At 42.7% G+C, this 22,027-nt stretch overlaps 1 protein-coding gene across 4 annotated transcripts in view; it reads left to right on the top strand.

The window, feature by feature from the left end:
- PARD3B (par-3 family cell polarity regulator beta) overlaps positions 1-22,027 on the top strand; it is a 946,974-nt gene that overhangs the window by 486,750 nt on the left and 438,197 nt on the right. For 2 of the 4 annotated variants that reach the window (XM_054971071.1, XM_054971074.1), the window contains exon 16: positions 18,940-18,984. The exons of the other annotated variants lie outside the window; for them this stretch is intronic. In XM_054971071.1, coding sequence (XP_054827046.1) covers positions 18,940-18,984 — 45 coding nt within the window. The remainder of the gene's footprint in view (positions 1-18,939; positions 18,985-22,027) is intronic. 4 annotated transcript variants of the gene reach the window in all.

Here is a 22,027-nt window from a genome sequence, read left to right as displayed (position 1 = left end):
ACCAATATTTAAGATCCTTCTCTGTCTAGTGAGAACTCTCGATGACAAGATGGCTGCTGTGCCGTGGAAGCCGAGTGAAAATGAGAATCTTATACTGCATGTTCAGCTGGGATTTAAAGTATTAATGTTTTTACAGTATTTCATTGCAAGGAGATTAATCTGCTTCATTTAGTGTGTGGGGAAGGAGGCACAGTGACAAGAGTGTGAAATACGCTCTGACGGCCTTAATTAACAGCGCATTACTTAGGAGTGAGAGCTGGAGGTGCCACAAAGAGAAAGGGGAGCTGTTCGCATTATCGGGATGAAAACCGTATCTTGTGCAGCCCAATGGATGAGGAAGAACTCATGAACATGGATCCTTGTGAATTGTGTAGCACTGAAGACTTGACCACAGCAAACAACGAGATCATCTTGTTTTGAGTGGATTCTTGCTAAATGGTGATAAATGGTTGCTGCTTAGAAATAGGCTTCTAGCTATGGAGGTCTAAGTGGAGTTGTTGTCCCTTGTTGTAAAAAAGAGTAACTTCTGTCAGGTTACGCCTATGTGTATGATAAAGCATTTATTGGGCAGGGTGGGGGGTTGGACTGTAGCCATCACATTCTGTAGCACAAGTGTACCTTTAATGTTTGTGTGAAGGGAGGAGAGACAAAGATACTCGTTTATGATAATAAATGAAGGAATTGCTAGAAAAGGGTAGCGCTACATGGTCTAAATGGAAGCTTAAGCATGCTTGCATAGTTGGGATTCTTAGGATTAGTACCAGTCTGCGTTTTAGTACTGAATTTCACTTTTCAGCTATCAATAAATAGCAGAAGTAGTAGCTGTAGTCATACTAAGTTCTGAATGTGCTGGTGCATGAAACATGCAGGAGGAGACAAAAAGCACAGAGCAGCTTCAAGCAGGGCTCTAGAGGTTGGCACACACGTTGAGCTTCTACACGCTTAATTCTGTTTACAAGGATTTCGCTTTCTCATCTTGCAATCATAGCAAATATTCTAGGATCTTTTTCTTTGTTTTCCCAGACATCATAATACAGTATTCCACAGGTATACTGAACTCTACTCCATAAACTCTATGCCTCAGTAAATCCATTAGTCTTTAACATAGTACAAGAGTTTTTATTTAATGTTACAGCATGTACCGTGTCTCAGTCGTAAGTGTGTCACACCCAACGCAGCCCTGTGTTGGGAGACATGTTTTTGAAACGCAGACGTCTGCCCTCTCCATGACTTTTCAGGCCATGCTGTGTCTGAAGTGGCAGGAGAGACTCAGTGTTTGATACTGAAACTCAGAAACGAAGGCCAGGCTGCGTGCAATCAGAAGGCTGACGCTCAGGATGTAGCTGGTTCTCCTGGGAGGCCAGACTCTCCTCACTGTGGTCTGGTCTTTGGCTTCCTGGGGGCTGATCAAAATCCTGACCATGATTACCAATTGAAATTTGTGGGACAATAATCAACCTTATAGGACCATCCAGGAGTCTATCTTAAAATACAGACTTCTTTGGAAAACTTGTAAGTGAAGCCTGGGCCTTCACACGCCTCTTGGCCTTTGTCAGTGTGGACATTAATCAGGTTGACCACTTAGGGGATCCCATCTCCCCCTTTCTTTACCTGGTACCCACCACGTCTCTCTTCTTCTGCATGGCATTTTTGTATGTGTTCAGCTTTTTCTGTTGTCCACCATTCCACCAATTACAGAACACTCCAAAGTTCCCAATCACAGACAGAGTTATGGAAATTTGGCACAGTAACAAAGAGGAACCAAAAAATGTGACCAATAGAATTTGGCCTGGGGGAAAAGTAGGGTCAAAGTATCATCTGGGCATGAGCAAACTGGGTTCAGTTCTCCATCCCAGATGGTTCTGCCACCACTACTACAAGACAAGGCTTAGAGTTACAGTAATAATGGAGGAAGGTTCTCAGACAGATCTCCCCCGCCCCAGGATTGCTCCGTCACCATTCGAACCACTGGGCAGAGACCCTGTTCTCATTGGGACCCTCTCCTTAACCGCTTTTGAAGTCTCCAGCAGTGCTGAGACTATTGGATCAAGCAACGTCTGAATTTTTCCACTTTGCTTCTTTAGTTCTCTTCTCCTCCTTCCCATCTCCTCCCTCTCCTAACATATCACTTCCCTTCCTCTGCTCTAAGTGCTGCTCAGAGTGAGAAATCTCAGCCATTATGCTCTGACTTACCCATGCGTCTCCCCTCTCTCTCTGGGAAACTGTGTGCTCATACCAAATATCAAGGATTTTTATATGCTGTCTAGTTATTTGCGGTTCAGTCATTTCCAACATTTTATATTGATCTTTCAGTCTACCTGCATTTTCCTTCTGTTAATTTATTATGTTCAGTAAAAATTAAAACTTTAAGTACTGTCTCCCTCACTGGTTGTTATTCCAACCCCTTTCATCACAAGTCTAAGGATGGGTCCAACTCTCCCAGAGAAGTTGAGTTCTACCAAACAGAGTTTTTAACGCCATTCCATCTTCTTCCTTCCCCGTTGATCACTCACATCCACTTCGTACCTGGGAGAAAATAACCCAGGAGCTATGGGTCTTGTCCATCATCCAGGAGGGTTACTGTCTAGAGTTCAGATCCACCCTTCCCAAAGTTCCTCTCCAGTAGACTCTCATTCCTCCACCCACACTGTTACTGGAGGAAGTTCAAACCCTGTTGGTGAAGCAGGCAATAGAACCGGTTCTGGACCACGGTTCCGATGGTGTTTATTCTCGGTATTTCACAAAAGTCAGGAGGCTCCCACCCCATCTTAGACCTGTGTTTCCTGAACAAGTTTATTGTTCCCCGAAAGTTCAGAAAGTTATCACTAAGAGATGTGTTACCCCTGTTAGAAAGTTTGTCTGTTTCGTGACTGTTGACTTAGAAGATGCTTATTTTCATGTTCCAGTAATTCTCTGTTACAGAAAATACCTTTGTTTTCAAAGTGGATCCGAATGGTTCCAATGCAAGTTTCTTCCTTTCAGCCTTTCTTCCACCCCTCGAGTATTTATCAACATTATGGCAGTTGTAGTCAGTCACCCAAGGGAAAAAGGGTGCACAGTTTCCCGCTACCTTGACAACTAGCTTATTGTAGGCCAGTCCATGGAGTCCCTATCTCAGCACACTTCCCTCGTTCTGTCAACCGTTCACCTATTAGGTCTGTGGGTTAATGTGGAAAAGTCTTCCCTAATTCCACGACAGAATGTGACATTTGTGGGGCAGTGTTAGACTCCATGCTAGTTTGTTTTTTCCCCACCTGGGAACGGACATCTCAGTTCCTGCTTGCTCTGAACAAAGTGTGCTCATTTCGACACCAAAGCGCAAAGCAAATTCAAAAACTGTTAGGTTTCATGGCCTTTAACAGTACCGTTTGCCAGGCTCCTGCTCTAGCCATCAAGGTGTTTCATCTGCACTACCAGCGGTTTTTGGTTTCAAGGATTGTACACAAATCCCTGATCTGGTGGAGCAACATACGGAACCTGTTGACGGGGATTCTTTTTGGTTCCATCCCTGTTCACCTGACCATTTATACAGATGTCTCCCTGTAGGGGAGTGTAAGGCTATGGGTGACAGGCTATGGCAGATAGACCCCTGTACCATCACAGCAAGAATCCAGGCTCTTGGTTCAAAGGTTTTATTCAGGAATCAGATCATTTCCACAGATATGTCCATAGAAATACTCAGTAGCAAGGTAAGCAACTAAGCAGTAAGAACAGGTTGACAGGAATGGCGACATGTGGGAAGACCATTCCTCTTAAAGAACACAATTACTCCTCCCCCCCCCCCCCCGCCAATCTGTAAAGCATGGCTTTTGGCGTGAACCCGTCCTGAGAACTACTCACATATTTTTACTATCAAGTCTAGACACTGAGAGAGCAGGAGATCAAAGTTGAAACACAGAAATTCATGGGAGCGAGCAGTGTACAAGGTCAGAAGCACTGAGAGCTTCCCAAGCCCTTAGATAAGATACCTGCAGCTTCAGTAAGACTGTGAAAGAAAAGCGATTATGGCATTTGCAATATGACATTAAGTTATAGCATGAAACATTGGTTCAGGACAAAAGGTCAGCATCAAATAATGGCATGGATGGGGCACAGACATGACAGGGAGGACAAACAGGTAAAGGGTCTTTGGTCTCAACATGAGTCCAGGTTGCATATCAAACTTCTGGAACTCAGAGTTATTACAGTTCTCAGAAAGCTCTGCTTCACATTGTCAGAGTCAGAAATGTCCAGCTATGCATGGACAACATAACTGCCATGCACTGTCTAAACAAACAAGGGGGCACAGCCCCTCTGCCTGTCTCCTGAGAGTCTTCCCTGATTTGCGAATGGGCAGTTCAACACCATGTCTCCTTATTACCCATCCACATAGCCGAGGAAGACAATGTTCTGGCGGATGCATTTATCCCTTCCAGGGACTAGAATTAACAAACTGTCTATCCATGTGGACTTTCTGGGACCTGTTTTCCTAATGTGGAGGTTTCCCAGCATAGACTTCTTTGCCACTGCCCTCAACAAGAGGTTTTCCCCTTTCACCAACCCTTCTGCAGGACAACGTGGTTCTTTACCACGACTTGGAAACTCTAAAACTGACAGCTCGGTTGGTGTCCCCCTGGGGTTAGATTTCGCTTCCCCAGGAAACCTTCCACTCTGAAGTCATACTCTGGCAAGTGGCGATGCAGAAAAGTCTTCCCTAATACCACAACAAAATGTGACATTCGTGGGGGCAGTGTTAGACTCCATGCAGGCCAGGAAACCTTCCACTCAGGCTATTGAACCCGGCTTGGATTCTTTTTCGGCTTCCTTGCTGTTCATACTGGATTATCTAGTTCTATTAAAAGGCCAGCTTTCTAACTCCTCTATAAAAGTTCATCTGGCAGCCATTTTGGCCTATCATGAAGAAATACACAGAAAATCCCTTTACATTTACCTCCCTGTATCCAAACCTACTAATCAATGGAGTCTGTCTCTAGTTTTAACTTCTCTCATGCATAACAACAACAGCATTCGATTCATATACTGCCCTTCAGGATGACTTAACACCCACTCAGAGCGATTTACAAAGTATGTTATTATTATCCCCACAACAACAATCACCCTGTGAGGTGGGTGGGGTTGAGAGAGCTCCTAGAAGCTGTGACTGACCCAAGGTCACCCAGCTGGTTTCAAATGGAGGAGTGGGGAATCAAACCCAGTTCTCCAGATTAGAGTCCGGCGCTCTTAACCACTACACCAAACTAGCATAAGCCTTTCAAACCTCTAGCTACCTGATAGTGTGGCTCATTAGGGAGTATTACAAGCATTCCAAACAACCATGCCTTCTGAACACCAGAGCACACTCTACAAGGGCCCAATCCACCTCATTTATCTTGAGCATTTTGTTAGTAGGTAAAAATGGCAAAGGTAGTCCCCTGTGCAAGCACCGAGTCATTACTGACCCATGGGGGGACGTCGCATCATGACGTTTTCTTGGCAGACTTTTGTTACGTGATGGTTTGCCATTGCCTTCCCCAGCCATCTATTTATTTTATTTTATCTCATTTATATTCTGCCCTCCCCGCAAGCAGGCTCAGGGCGGATTCTACACTTTACCCCCAGGAAACTGGGTACTCATTTTACCAATCTCGGAAGGATGGAAGGCTGAGTCAACCTTGAGCCGGCTACTTGAACCCGGCTTCTGCCAGGATCTAACTCAGGTTGTGAGCAGAGCTTAGGCTGCAGTACTGCCGCTTACCACTCTGCGCCACGTGGCTCTTTTTCTGTTAGTGGACTTACGTAAAGCGGCCACCTGGTCAACTGTATCCACTTTTATTAAACATTATGTGATTGATACGGACTCCAGAAAGGATACAGCTGTTGGCAAAGCAGTCCTGAAGTGTCTTTTTTGATGAAGAGCTACACACTCACCTTCTGGGTAAATTAGCTTGCTAATCTCCCATGTGGGACTGCACAGAAGACATGATGATGAAAACAGGGTCGCACCTACCTGTAACTGTTGTTCATTGAGTGTTCTTCTGTGCAGGCACCCATCCCTCCCTCCTTTCCCTGCCGTGTGTGTGTTTACCTTCTCCTGGGGCTTAGTGAACTGAGGGAGAGATCTGCTTGCTCCGCCTTTTATAGCCACGCCCACTGGAAAGGCGTGTGAAAAGGCAAGGCAAGCGTCTCCTGCCTTTTGCAGCTCTGATACGTCCACGGCTGGCCTGCGCATGCACAGTTCCCATGTGTGCCTGCACGGAAGAACACTCAATGAACAACAGTGACAGTTAAGTGCAACCCTGTTATGTTCACGAATGCTTAGAGAAGAAGGACTACATGCAATAGGAAGAGCTTCAAACTAGAAATAAAATAGTTAACAGTTTTAAGATGGTTCCAAACCAGCATGTGACACATTTTCAGTGACTAATATGCATCCTTGCCTAGATGGGGAAACAGCATAGCAAAAAAATAAGAGCTGCTAGAGAGTCATGTTGTTGGCACGATCGTTGACTTAAAATTAATTGATGGTGCTGTATCTTTATTGTGCTGAAAGAGCTGTGCAAGGAGAATATCCATCTCGAGAGCCAGCAACTTTTTTTTAACCTCCTGCAAATATGTTTAGATCAGGGAAAGTAATTTATTTGGTTTCTTAAGAGCAGGCTAGAAATGTTTGTATTTTTGAAACAGGACTTTTCCTGATTAATACGCTTTTTAGAAGATATTTTCAGTTAGGCTTTCTACATGTAGACTGCTGCACAGTGATTTGTTTAGTTTTCTTCAGCTGGGACAGGTTTCTTTTTTTCATTTTGTTGCTTCCTGCTTTGTTATTAGCTTATCTCAATTTCTCCAGTCTATATTTATTTTCTTCATTTTTACCCAGCTTTTCTTCCAGTGGGAGACCCAAAACTATTTAGATTGTTCCCTTCCCCTCCATTTTATCCTTCCAACAACGTGTGAGGTGAATTAAGTTGAGAGTGACTGGACCAAGATCATTCATCAAGTTCATTGTCGTGTCTTCTGTGCAGTCCCCATGTGTGCCTGCACAGAAGAACACTCGATGAATAACAGTTACAGATAGGTGCAGCCCTGGCCGTTTTCACACTACTAACCTGCTTCTGTAACGTTGCGAAACGTCGCACAAAAAGCATGGAAGACAGCGTCTTCTTGCGAGAGTTTTGCGTGATGTTGCGCAAAACTCTCACGATATTGTGCAAAACTCTTGCGAGAAGGCGCTGTCTTCCGCGTTTTTTGCACAATGTTTTGCTTCGTTACAGAAGTAGTGTGAAAACGGTCCCTGTTTTCATCGTTGTATCTTCTGTGCAGTCCCATGTGGGAACTGCGCATGCACAGGCCAGCTTGCGCATATGCACTTCCCATGTGTGCCTGCACAGAAGAACACTCGATGAACAACCATTACAGGTAAGTGCAACCCTGTTCTTCCATGGCAGAGTGAAGGTGGCAATAATAAAGATGATTGGATTTTCTGGTTGCCCCTTGCCCTAGGCGACTTACAACATTTAACAATACAATAAGTTAAAACCAACACAAGAACAGATAATAACAGTAAAATTAAAATTAAATTGAAATATTAAGATACATTAACATACATGGCTCAGCACCCTACCACTGCCAGGACCAGCCCCAAAACATCTGGATTCCAACCCCACCCTCAAAAGCAAACCTTAAAACCAGAATGTAAGAGAGTAATAGAAATAATTTTGTACTATGGCCATTTTGAATGTAACAAATAGTCGTCGGTCAAACTTATTATGTTAAAAAGTCTCTTGTTCTATGATGCCTTTTGAAAGTGTATTCCTGGAGGCTGGACTAACTGTGTTAAGCAGATTTCAACCAGCTTCTCCCCCCCGCCCCCCTTGATTTCATCTAGTTGTTTATCAGGCCAGCTTTTTAATGACGTCAGACAAATGCCTGTGGTTTCTTGTGTTCCACATGGGATTATAGAATTGCTCTGGACCAAAACAAAACAAAAATGTCCCTAGGATGCTTTAATTGTTTGGTGGTTAGCTTATACAAGTTGCTTCTCTGGCAGACAAAAACAGAACTTCATGCTCTAAGAAAAACTGTAGTTAAAACTGTGAACTATTTGTAGCCCTAAGTTTTTATGCCTTATCCTTTTGGCATTTAAGTTTTTAGAAAGATAGTGAAATTGTTAGAATGCTACTGCCAGGAAGAGCTAGCAAACCATCCTGCCTGCCATACATGGAGGTTTCTTACTATTTGGGGTGGGAGGGAATGGGGGATAGAGTAGCTGCTGTGCTTTTTCTCTGCTGTTTCTTTGCTACTGTCTCATTACTGCTTTGCTGAGCTGTCTTATCAGTACAGGTGGGACTGTATGGAGCTACCAGATGCCTGAGAACCAGCTGGCTGACGTTGAAGTCTCAGCTCTGCATCTCTCCCTGGCTTTTCCTGCTTAGGAGCTGTGCGCCAACTCTAACGGACTTTCATTTGAAATAGGGGGAGGAGAGTGAGGGGTATTTCTATTCTGGGACGGCTTCGCTCTGGCATTCCAGGCAATTGCTTTGTATAGGGCACTACAGGTGGAAATCTCATAATAAAGACCTTTAACTCATGCAGCTGTGTCTGATGAAGTGGAGAGTCTGAGAGAGTCCTCTAGCCAGGCCAGACAGCTACTTTGTGATACCTGTATTTTCTTATGCAACTTATTTTACCTTTTGTTTTGACTTGTGTTGTCCAACAGTTTCTGTTGCTTGAAAATGTTGTTCCAAAAATAAGAAAGTGGAGAGCATGCCTGAGGAAGTGTTCATTCCTACACTCTGAAGCAGTAGTTTATTTCAGTGTTAAAGTGCTTCACTTCCATGTGAATAACAGTTTACTGCACACAATACTTGGGCTCGCGGTTGGAGGGCCCCGTGGCAAAGTGGTATGTGACCCTGTATGGGGCCCGCGTCCCAGAACTGTGAAACTTGGAGGTGTTCATCCGAGCCTTAAGAGAGCAATTTGAAGACCCCACTCAGAGGCCAGGGCACGAGAGAGGAAGCACTCCAGAAGTCTTCTCCCGGCAGCTGAGCAAGCCCTCCACCTTAAACGGGGCCTCTGCTTGCAGTGTGAAGGTCGGGCCATTCTGCCGCCGACTGCCCGGGGCTGAGAGCGGAAGCTCCAGAGAGAGGGCGCAAAGCTCGGAGGAACCCAGCGGAACCTTCAAAGGCTGCTAAGAAGCTGGTGCAGCCAAGGAACAAAGCCACCACTGGCCTGAAGCTAGAGGAGGAGTCAGAGTCATCTACCAGAGACCCGTCAGGGGCTGAGGAAGACAAGAGCCCACCGGTGGGAAACAAGGATGACCTACTGTAAGGAGGCTCCGCCAGCAGCTCATGGAGAAATCAGCACCTGAAGAGGTGAGACCCAAAGGGGCTCTTTTCTATTTGCCAGTTACCCTAGTGAACCCTCAGAGGCGCTACAGAAGTTCATTGACAAAAATCTGGCAAGAGGGTTTATTAGACCCGCGAGCTCTCCCCACGCTGCCCCGGTGCTATTCCACAAGAAAAAGGATGGGGGTTATGGCTGTGCACGGACTATAGGGGGATCAATGCGGTCTCAATGTCTAACGCCTACCCCCTCCTCTTCATCAGAGACTTGTTGGGAGTGGCAGCTCAAGGGAAGATCTTCTCTAAACTGAACTTGCGGGATGCTTACTTTAGAGTAAGAATCAAAGAGGAGAGGATGAATGGAAGACAGTGTTCAACACCCCTTTGGGGCAGTATTAGTACTTAGTCATGTCTTTTGGTTTGCAAGGGGCTCCGGGGTTTTTTAATGAATTTAATTAATGAAGTCTTGCACAAATACCGGTACAAAGGGGTGATCGTTTATTTAGACGATGTGTTATTGTTTCCGCAAGATTATGACTCACATGTGAGATTAGTGCGGGGGGTGCTTAAAACTGTGAGCCCAACCAGCTGCCAGTTAAATTGTCCAAGTTTGAATTCCATAAGTGAGAGTTGGACGTCCTGGGCTACAGAGTCTCAGATCAGGGGCTGAAAATGGACCCAGCGAAGGTGCCAGCCGTGGTGGTATGGGAAGCCCCCCAAACCCGATGGCAGCTGCAGTTGTTCCTGGGCTTGGCTAACTTTTACCAACCCTTCATAAAGAACTTTGCCCAGATCTCCTTGCTGTTAACTGACCTGTTGAAAACGAAGGAGAACGGACCCCAGGGAATGAAGCCAAGTGCTAAACTACCATGAACTACCGAGTGTAAGGAGGCTTTTGAGTGCCTTAAACAGCTGCTCGCCTTGGAGCCGGTCCTGCACCACCCAGATGAGAATCGCAAGTTTGTAGTGCAGGTGGATGCTAGCAATGTGGCAATGGGAGGGGGTAATTTTACAGGAGGACGATGAGGGAAAGTTACACCCCTGTGCCTACATGTCAAAAAAATTTTCAGACTCTGAGTGCCACTGGGCGATCCGGGATAAAGAGACAGCGGCAGTTAAACTGGCTTTGTGTACTTGGAGACATTGGCTGGAAGGTGCTAAAATGCCATTCAAGGTGAGGACTAATCATAACAATTTAGAAGTGTTATGCGTCCCTCGCAAATTGGGTGCCAAGCAGTTACGGTGGGCGGAGTTTTTCTCCCGGTTCTACTTTGTATTGAAGCACCTCCCAGGCAAATCAAACTTCCTGGCAGATGCTCTTACAGTCCTCCCCCAACATGACAAGGAGGAGGTAGTGGACACGATGTTTTCGCCTACTTAGCTGGGAAGGACGGTTGTTACTAGGCAACAGGTGAGGAGCAAAGGAATGCTACCTGTTCTCACAGAGTGGGAAGAGAAAGTGAAAGCCAAGGTGGAAAAGGAAGGGGAGGAAGTACCCAAGGATGAATTGGAACAGGGCAAGCACGAGGCTGGTACTGGCAAGGCAAACTATATGTTCCTGCCAGCCTGAGAGGAGAGGTGCTGAGAAGTTGCCATGATGCCAAGTTGGCTGGGCATTTCGGGTACTAGAAAACCTTACACCTGGTGCAAAGACAATTTTGGTGGCCCAAAATGAAGCGTGATATGTTGCAATATGTTTTCACTTGCCAGGTGTGCCTGATGCGAAATAAAAGGGGGGAGAAGCCTCCAGGGTTACTGCAGCCACTTGAAACTCCAGCCCAGCCATGAGCCACAATTTCTATGGACTTTATTATTGACCTCCCCCCCCCCTCCAGGGGGAAAACGGTGATTCTAGTGGTGGTGGACTCATTTTCAAAACAGGCCCATTTCATACCGTGTTCCAAACTGCCAATGTCCAAAAGGTTGGCCACTTTCTTTATGCAGCATGTGGTCCATTTGCACTCGTTTCCTGAGAAGATAATCTCCAACAGGGGGGTACAGTTTGTGGCCAAGATCTGGAGGGAGTTGCTGCAGGTGGCAGGGATAGAGCAAGGACTAAGCTCCGTCCATCATCCCGAGACCGATGGACAAACTGAAGGGGTTAATCAGGTGTTGGAACAATTTCTAAGGTGCTACATTAATTATCAGCAGACTGACTGGGCGGACTTCCTGGTTTTTGCAGAATATTGTTACAACAATAGCATACACAGCTCTACGGGAGCCTCTCCCTTCAAGGTTGCTCAAGGGTTTGAGGGCAGAGCCATGCCATTCATACGCACCCAGGATGAGAGCAGGAGGGGGGATCTGACCGAGTGGTGGACTGTATTAACTTACCAGTGGGAAGTGAGAAAAAAAAACCTGGACAAAGCCAAAGAGGACTATAAGAAGCAAGCAGATCAGAAACGCTCTGCCCTGTGGAGTCTACAAGCGGGAGACGGTTTACATCTCCACCAAACATCTACGAGGGGAGCAGCTGAGGAAGAAACTGGGGTGGAAATTTTGGAGGCCTTTGGAGGTCATTCGAGTAATCAATGATGTGACTGTGGAAGTAAAACTGCCAAAGAACCTAAAGAATGTTCACCCTGTATTCCATTTCAGCCCCCTGAAGAAGGCTTTGCTCCCTGACGTGTGGCACCCAGATCTGGGGGTCCCATCATGAATGGCCAACCTCACTACAACATTGAGAATATTTTGGACTCTAAATTGAAACGTGGGAAATTGTATTACTTAGTTCAATGGGTTCATTTCAACAAGAGTAATGTGGAGTGAGTAAAAGCTTCTGATGTGAATGCTCCTAAGCTTGTACATCAGTTTCACAAGAAGTACCCGGAGAAACCCGGAGGGTAACTTTAGGTGAATCTTTGGGGGGGGGAGAGTATGTCAGACATACTTCCAGCATATCTGCCATGGGTTATGAATTTCTTGCTGCAGTGTGTAGTGGACCTCTGAGAACATGCAGAGGGAACCTGTTTTGCTGACTGGTTGCTAGCTGCTTATCTTGCAGGTGCTTTGGTTGCCATTTCCTGGCCAGCCTGTGAACATGGCCTTGAAGTTCCAGCCGAGACGGCACCAACCCCCTAGGAGACTGAGCAGAGCTCATCCTTTCCCTCCTCCCCTCTTCCCTGGCTCCCTGGCTCAGCGCGCCAAAATCCTAACGGACTTTCTTTCCCGCTGGGGGCGGGGACTTTGTCCTGTAATCAACCTTGCTTTGCTACCTTAAGTCACTTCAGCCAATGATCCTGTCTGACCATCTTGATACGAGTATTCTTCTTTAATAAACTAACTTTAACTCATACACCTGAGTGATGCAGTAAAGTGCTTGGGGAAAATACCTGGCAAGATCTGACACTTGGAACACAGTAAACTAAATTGCTAGTGTAGCTAGGACAATGGTGAAGAACTTTAGTACCTAAGTAAATGCCTATCATTTGAACTGTATATGAACACAGTCTGTGTTTCTTTTCCTATGTTAACTTATTTTTCCTGTCCAAAGATTACTGCTTATCCTGCTTTGATGTTCCGGACTGAGCTAGTTAGAAATCTTGAGTAAAGTAGGGAAGGAAGAGCCCCCCACCTTATGGAATTACTTCCCCCCCCTTGCTTTCTGCAAACTGCAATACTGAATTATTCTGTAGATCTTTTTTGCACAGGTAGGAGGGCTGTATTGTAAGGTAAGGGTGCAGAAAAGTAAGGGGACAGGGACTGTGGACTATACTACTGTTTATCTACTAAGTAGTTTTTTTATACGTTATTTTTCTGTGTTGTTTAATAGGGCATGTTAATTTGTTTATGCTTTGTTTCAGAATTGTTTTCAGCTCTATATTAGATTCTGCTTTTATTCAGTGTTCTACAGTCCATACCATTGCATGGTTTTGTGTTTCTTAGTATTAACCTACACTGGGCAGTCCTCTTTGACTCTCAGTGAGAAAGGCAGATTATGAATAACATGAATAAACCAGATGAAAGAGGTTTGCCATATGCGTGAATGAGTGAAAAGCGAGCATTGAGCTTGCAGTGTTTTTATTGCAAAAAATATTAATACAAATTTTGTTTTAAGATCTAGTGATTGGTTCTACCATGCAGTCCTTTGAAAGAGTGTAAATAATTTGCTTGCTTATAGGCTAGCAGACTGAGAGAAGTGGAGGAATTAGCCGTGTTAGTCTGTTATTGCAAAACAGTAAAGAATCCAATAGCACCTTTAAAACTAACCAACTTTATTGTAGCTTATACGTTTTCGAGAACCACTGCTCTCTTCATCAGATGCATCTGACAAAGAGAACTGTGGTTCTCAGAAGCTTATGCTACACTAAAGTTGGTTAGTCTTAAAGGTGCTACTGTTCAAGATCCATTGGAGATTGATGGCAAGACGATTATTATAATGAAGGAATTGCCCAGATCAGTGTTATTAGACCGGAAAAAATATAAAGTGCTAATTCAGATTTTGAAGGACATGAAAATCAGGTACAGATGGGAGTTACCGGAAGGAGTGTCCTTTGAGTTTGGAGGGGCCAAAAAACGTATCAGATCTGAGCGAGAGATGGAGCGATTCATTAAGGACAATGAAAAAGACTTACCAACAAGACCATGAGTATGGAGTGTAAAGTATTATCTTGGAATGTAAATGGACTAAACTCACCGAATAAGAGGAAAAACATTTTTCACTGGCTACTAAAACAAAAATGTGACATTGTGTGTTTGCAAGAGACCCATATTAGAAAACAGGATGTAAAATATTTAAAATCTGGAAAACTGGGCAAAGAATTTGTAGCGGCCTCTAACAAGAAAAAAAGAGGAGTGGTGTTGTACATAAAAGAGGAGCTACAGCCAAAATTTGTTATGAGAGATGTGGAAGCTAGATTTGTAGCAGTGGAATGTATTTGGAATTTAAAGAAAGTGTTGGTAGTTGGACTCTATGCACCTAATGGTGCAAAAGAAAGCTTCTTTGAGGACTTGAGGAAGCATTTAGACGACTTTGTATATGACCAGATAATTCTTGCCGGAGACTTCAATGGAGTGACAGACTTGGAACTAGATAAAAAAACTACAACGGCACAAAAGAAAAAAGGACTTTTACCAAAGCTTTTTTTTGAGTTGATTCAACAAGAGACTCTTGAAGATGTATGGAGGAGAGAATATCCTAAAAGCAGACAGTTTACTTTTTATTCTGCAAGGCATTCTACATTATCAAGAATTGATATGATCTGGGCCTCAAAAGACTTAGCGTTATGGACTAAAGAGGTGGAAATAATGCCGATGGTAGGCTCAGATCATAATCCAATTATGTGGAAACTAGGAAAAAGGAGAAAAAGGAAAGCATTGAGAATAAATGAGGACTTGTTACAGGAAAATGAGAATATGGAAATATTGAGAAGAGAGACAAAGTTTTTTATACAATACAACGTGAATAAAGAAGTACCAACCAATAAAGTTTGGGATGCTTACAAGGCGGTTGTAAGGGGCATACTAATGGATTTAAATGGTAGAGCAAGAAAGAAGAAAGAGGAGAAAAGACAAGAGATTGAGGAGAAAATAAAAGCCAAAGAAACACAGTTAAAAAAGAGACCAGGGAAAAAGAAAATATACCAGGAAATTAAAATACTTCAAGAACAGCTAACAGCAATGAGTAATAAAGAACTGGAATGGAATCTTAAAAGACTGAATCAAAAAGTGTTTGAGGGCGCTAATAAACCTGGGAAGTACCTGGCATGGCAATTGAAGAAGAAAAGGGAAAAGAAAACAATAAATAAAATTTGTGAAGATAACAAAACGTATTTGGAGCAGACTACCATTAGTAGAGCCTTTTATAAATTCTACGCTAAGTTGTATAATAAGAAAGAAGTGAATAAAGAATCAATAGCGTCATATTTGGAGAAGACCAAACTTCCAGAAATTTCGGAAGCTTGGAGAAACAAGCTGAACAGTGAAGTAACTGACGAGGAAATAAGTAAGGCAATACAATCTGCAAATCTAGGAAAGGCACCAGGGCCAGATGGACTTACGGCTAAATTTTATAAGGTAATGGCTAATGAACTGGCACCATTCCTAAAAGAGGTGATAAATGGAATTTTAAGGGATCAAAGGATTCCAGCTACTTGGAGTGAAGCGAACATATCATTGATCCCAAAAGAGGGCCAAGACCTGACTAACGTGAAAAATTATAGACCCATATCGTTACTTAACAATGACTATAAAATTTTTGCGAAGATATTGGCGGAGAGATTGAAGGGGTGGCTCTCGGAAGTTATAGAGGAGGAACAAGCAGGCTTTTTGCCAGACAGACAAATAAGAGACAATTTAAGGACAGTGATCAATGCTATTGAATATTACGACAAGCGTTGTGACAAAGAGGTTGGTTTCTTCTTTGTAGATGCTGAAAAAGCGTTTGATAATTTAAACTGGGACTTTATGTTTGCCACTATGGAAAAGCTACAACTGGGAGAAAGATTCATCAGAGCAATTAAGGAAATCTACAGAGACCAGACTGCAGCAATTGTGGTGAATGATGAATTGACTAAGAAATTGACGATAAGTAAAGGAACAAGACAAGGTTGCCCGCTGTCTCCATTGTTGTTCATTTTAGTGTTGGAGATTCTGATGATACAAATACGTCAAGATGAGGAAATTCGTGGAATTAAAATAAAGGACTATTCATATAAGGTCAGAGCATTTGCGGACGACATAATGTTAATTGTAGAGGACCCACTGGAGAACATGCCAAGAGTGATAGATAAGATTAAGGAGTTTGGAGACTTGGCAGGTTTTTATATCAACAAAAAGAAGTCAAAGATACTATGCAAAAACATGATCAAGCAGAGACAACAACTACTAATGGAAACAACGGACTGTGAAGTAACAAGCAAAGTGAAATATCTGGGAGTTGAACTAACTGCAAAGAATATAGATTTGTTCAAAAACAATTATGAAAAATTATGGACTCAGATAGAGAGAGACTTGATTAAATGGAACAGATTGAATTTGTCATGGTTGGGTAGGATTGCAGCAGTTAAGATGAATGTGTTACCAAGAGTAATGTTTTTGCTACAGACAATACCAATCATCAGAGACTCTAAACAATTTGAAAAATGGCAGAGGAAAATATCAGATTTTGTTTGGGCAGGCAAGAAGCCTCGAGTGAAAGTGAAAGTTTTACAAGATGCAAAGGAAAGAGGCGGAATGCAACTGCCCAATCTGAGACTTTATCATGATGCAATCTGCCTAGTTTGGTTGAAAGAATGGATGACATTAAAGAACAAGAAACTACTAGCCCTAGAGGGATATAAAAAAATATTTGGATGGCATGCATATTTATGGCATGACAAAGTAAAGGTCAACTCGATGTTCCTGCATCATTTTGTACGGAGAAGTTTATATACAATCTGGAAGAAGTACAGAATTTATCTACAAGAAGGAACTCCCTTGTGGGTGGTTCCGTATGAGGTGATAGACCCGAGAGCTGTTGATAATGAACAACAATGTTTAACATACAAAGAAATAACTAAAATTGAAGCATCTAAACTTAGAATAAGGACACAAGAGGAACTATCACCTAACTACGACTGGTTCCAGTACAGACAGATTAGAGACTTATATAACTCGGACTCTGTAAAGGGAGGTATACGAATAGAGAATTCGGAACTAGAGCAGACCCTTCTTAAAGAAGACAAGAAAAGAATATCCAAGGTATACCAAGTACTGTTGAAATGGTATACCGAGGATGAGACAGTTAAAACACAAATGGTGAAATGGGCTATAAACTTTAATAAAGAAATAACAATGGAGGCATGGGAATACTTGTGGAAAACTACAATGAAGATAACGACATGTACTAATATTAAAGAGAACATTTACAAAATGATTTATCGTTGGTACATGACACCAAAGAAGATTGCGCTAGGGAATTTGAATACTTCTAATAAATGTTGGAAATGTAAGAAGCATGAGGGCTCCCTCTATCACATGTGGTGGTCGTGTGAGGTAGCAAGGCAGTACTGGGGGGAAGTAATAAGAGAAATGAGTGAAATTTTACAATTTCAAATAAATAAGAACCCAGAACTCCTGCTACTAAACTTGGGAATGGAGGGAATTCCAGCTCATCATAGGACGTTGATATTTTATATGACAGCAGCAGCCAGACTTTTGTATGCGCAAAAATGGAAAGTACAAGAAGTGCCAACTATTGAAGATTGGATCTACAAATTGCTGTACATGGCAGAAATGGACAAGATGACAAGAAAACTGAGAAATCTGGACTCAGGGCAGTTTAACACAGACTGGGAGAAGCTGAAACAATATCTGGAGAAGAAATGGGAGGTGGGAGGAAAACTGTGGCAGTTTGAGAACTACTGAAGTATAATAAAAGTATAATAGAGGGGGGTGACTTTACCGAGGGAGGAAAAGATAAATGTGAATTAATAAGCAGTTAACAGATTGATATATAAATAGATATATATAGGTTAATAGATAGAATATTGATAGAAAATAATTAATGATAAGGTTTAAATATAAGGAGTGAATAACTAACAATATTTTCTTTCTTTGATAAGATTTATATGCACCAAACTGAACGTACAGAAGAGTCAAATTGATTGATTATGTGATGTGTTATATAGAATTACCATAAAAAGATAGAATGAGGAATATACAGAGAATAAGTCAAATTGTTTGATTTAATTATAAGATTTTTATGGTTTATGATATATAGAAATATTTGAAATTGGAAAAGGGGATAAATTTTTTATCTAAGATGGAAACAAAGATTTACAGTTTGGGTATATAACGAGAAAAGTAGTTAAGGATGTACTGCTTAATATAATAGAGAATGTATATCTGTTTTAGATAGAGGAATTTAACAGAAGTAAGGGAAAAGGGACAAAGGGTGGGAAAGCTGTTGGAAGTCAACAAAAAGGGGGGAAAGGGAGGGGGTTAGGAATGAAAAATTTGGGGAAAATTGAATGTAATGTAAAAATAATGGATTCTAACCCAATAAAAATTTTTTCAAAAAAAAAAAATTAAAGGTGCTACTGGACTCTGTACTATTTTGAGACTCAGAGAAAGTAACTACCATTTTGTTAGGTTTAGGAACAATTCAATATTTTGAGTACAGACTGATGAGTTTGGACCTATTGGGAAAGATCTGTGCAGGTAGCATGATGTGCCAATCAACCATGGGCTCCACACATTGAGCCTAACATCTAAATGGCAGAAAGGATTTCACACTGGAGAGCAAAAGCTTGCACATATTTGGGGCATAAAAAGGAACTACATACGGGAGTGGGCAAATGTGCACCATCCTTTTATTTCCAAACATTTTGGCAATCCTCAGTTTCCCAAATGTATGTGTAATTCTGTGAGTTACTGTTTTGATAATATGGTAAGAATTATGATTCTTCTTTAAAATTATGTAGTGGTCCTAAACTTTTATTTGGCTTCTAGTAAATACTGGATTTTAGCTTTTGCATATGCTTTGCAAATTAGAGACCCAAAATAGAATCTTAGATTTTTTTTTTTTACAAATTAAAGGCTTATCACACATGTTAAATAGTTCGTACCTGTTAAATAATCTCTTGATTTAGACATTGTCTTATCTTGGTGTGTTTCTCTTTCCCCCCCTGTTCTCTAGTGGCAGATGAAAGCAAAGTTAGCTTGCTGACGGGACAAAAATTAGGTAAGAGATTCTTCTTTTGCCTTTTTTGACAATGTTGTCAAAAGAAACCACTAGTGTTGAAGTATCAACTCATCCTAGTTTATAGAATCTCATGGTGGAAGTCTTTTAAAATTTTTAAATTAACCTGAAAGTCATCTCCAACTTCTGCAGTGATAAATTAAGATATAGTTGTTTAATATTACACAAAAACATTGAAACATTTGCAAACAAAGCAATAACATGGCTCTTTGAAGAGGATGTGTGATTAAGTAAGTGGAGCAAGGATGAATTTTGGTGAAAGACAGGGCTATACTTTTACTCAGTGGCACATCATCCTTACAGTGGATTGTCCACAGTGTCCTAGAGTTTGTGAGGCCTTCTGGGTCATCTGGTCCAACCCCCTGTGCTCAATGCAGGAAATCCAAAGCAAGCATATTCCCTATCAATGGCCGCTCAGCCGCTTCCTGAAGATCTCCAGTGAGGGAGAGGCTTCTCTCGGGTATTTAATTCCCTTGTCAAATTGCCCTTATGGTGAGGACGTTTCTTCTAATGGTCTTGGTTTCCAACCAATAGAAATACGAATAAGTATCCTATCCAACTAAGGCTAAAGAGGAGGGAAAGCTCCTAATATTATGCCCCAGGGTTCTAAGTTGGCCTCAGCTGTGGACAAAAGTTCTGAGAGTTAGTTGATCTTTCCAATCTCCTCCCAACTCGTTCACTAAGTTGACTGTTGTTGCAGTTCACAGTATGCTGGTGGGACCTGACACTTCAGAAAGAGATCCTTTTCAGTATTAATGCCTTCCATGAAACTGTATGTTCCAGGTCATAGCAAGGGTTTTCTGACAGTATAGTACTATATCAGTGTGCATGAAGCTGTACACACTGTTACAGTGGAACAGTCAGGCAGGTCCCTGTTCCAGGAAGTTTGTCAGTGATGTGCAGGTATTTGCCCCCCCCCCCGCCCCCCCCCCCCCGCCCCTCACACACACATACATGCACCTTGAAAACCGGTGGGCTTTTCGGAGCTTTCCTGCTGATGTAAACATTTTCTGTACCTTTCATTTCAGGAGCTGTACTTTGTGCAAAAGATTTGAAATGAAACCATTTTCAATAAACACTCTCGAGTTATAAATTTTGTAAAAACAAATAATAGAATGTAGTCTGCAATATTAGCAGCTTGATGTTTCTTGGAATAATAACAATAATAGAGATTGTATGGAAGAACAGTTATTCAACAGCAAATAGCTCCATGTGCCGTATAAATGTCATTTCTGTGCAGACTTCTGACATTTAGGCTGCTCATATTTCCTCGATTCAATGTAGATATCCTTCGCTCTCTGGCAGTTCTCTTGTGCCTTCTGTATACTTCAGATATTTGCTGTTTGAAACTGAAATTCTCAGCTGATACCTTCTGTCTTGACTGTACCTGAAACTTCTGTGTCATCTTTGAAGAGAGTATGAAAAACTTTCTTAGAATGACTCAACAGTTGGAAAGGTGTGCCCCAGTTTAAATCAGGAGGAGGCTCGTAAACATTGCAGTTGCTTTTTGTTTGCCAGAGATAAATGGAAGCCCTTCCTGTCAATCCACGCTGGAACAAAGCCAATCACAGTCACAGCATTTGGCAAGGAATTGCTCAGAACGTTAACAAGCTACCACTCCAAGTTGTCAGTTTAGAACTTCATTTTTAAAAAGAACCTCCACTAACTCCTGGCTGTCTAGCAGTGAATATATAACAACAATTTCGGGTTTCTGTTACTCAGTGAAGAAATGGACCCTGGAGATGAGTGTTGTCTGCCAGGACCCACTACAGTGGCAGTCATGTATTACGTTTTCCGCCTGTCAATGCATAGAAATGTGTGACTGGGCTGCCGCTGTTCTCCTTCTCGCAGAGGTCTCCTCTCAGAGCCCAGTTTCCTATGGTAGGGTTCTGCAGTGAGGAGGAAGAAGAGATTTGCTTGCTGCCTTGCACAGAGAGAGGCATTTGGCTGGTAGGACAAAGCAGAGCAAAGACAAGGAGAGAGTAGGGAGGCCCAGCACAGGCCTCTTGTACAGGGCCTCTCAGACCTCAGCTGGCCCTGGTAGGATAGGTCTGTTCTCTGGCCTGAGCTCCCTACCCAACACCACAGTGCTACCGACACAAGACTGAACTTCTGTAATGTCCATGGGCAGCAGCAGCTGCTTCTCCTTCACATGTTTCCTCTAATAGTCTGGATGGCTCTTCCCAGGTGAGTCTTTATGTTTGCTCAGTACACTGCTCGCCTCTGGGTTTCTCCGCCCAGCACTAACTAACAAGATAAGTCCCATGTTGGCTGTACTGCTTGCAGGCTGGAAATGGAGCAGTTAGTAGGAACTGCAGCTTTCTGTCCTGAGCAGTCTTGCTAGGGGTGTGCACCTCCCAGAAGATTCATTTGATCCAGATCTGGGCTTCAGAGATACCAAAAAATTGTATCCTGAAATCTGGATAAGATTCTCTAATCCGGTTCCACAAGATTAGAATCCTGAATTTATCCAGCCCTTATTCCCTATAGGGAAAACTATCTGGAGTTTTTTTTTGGGGGGGGGATTTTTCAAGCAAATTCCACCAAATTTGCAGGGAACCTGCTCCTTCCTGTCCACAAAAGACTCCCCAAGTTTCAAGAAGATTGAACCCCAGTGTCCAATTCCCTGGGCTCCTAAACAAGGTGCCCCCGGCCACTCTCCATTGTTTCTTAGGGTGGGGAAACCCAACAGAACCAGTGTAACTCACAGAAGCCATGCAGAAGCCGGGGCGAATGGTGGAACAGCACAGAACAGAACCAAGCAAGCGCCCCCATCAGCCTTACAGCAGCAGAACCACCAAGCACAAGGCCATGGCAAACGAACACAGTTGTTGTAACTTAGTTGTTGTAACTTATGATGGATTCATAAATGAAGGGACTAAACCTACCTAGTGGCTCACATAATGCTCCAGCATAGTCTTGGCCAGAATGTGAATAATCCATAATTATATTTACCAAGCACCTCCTCCCACTTAGAAGTCAAATATTTAAAAGTATGGTGGATAGCCAGTGAGCCAGTTTGGTG

This window comes from Eublepharis macularius, chromosome 2 (assembly GCF_028583425.1).
Source record: "Eublepharis macularius isolate TG4126 chromosome 2, MPM_Emac_v1.0, whole genome shotgun sequence".
Lineage (NCBI taxonomy): Eukaryota > Metazoa > Chordata > Lepidosauria > Squamata > Eublepharidae > Eublepharis > Eublepharis macularius.
This window is presented reverse-complemented; position numbering and strand designations above follow the sequence as displayed.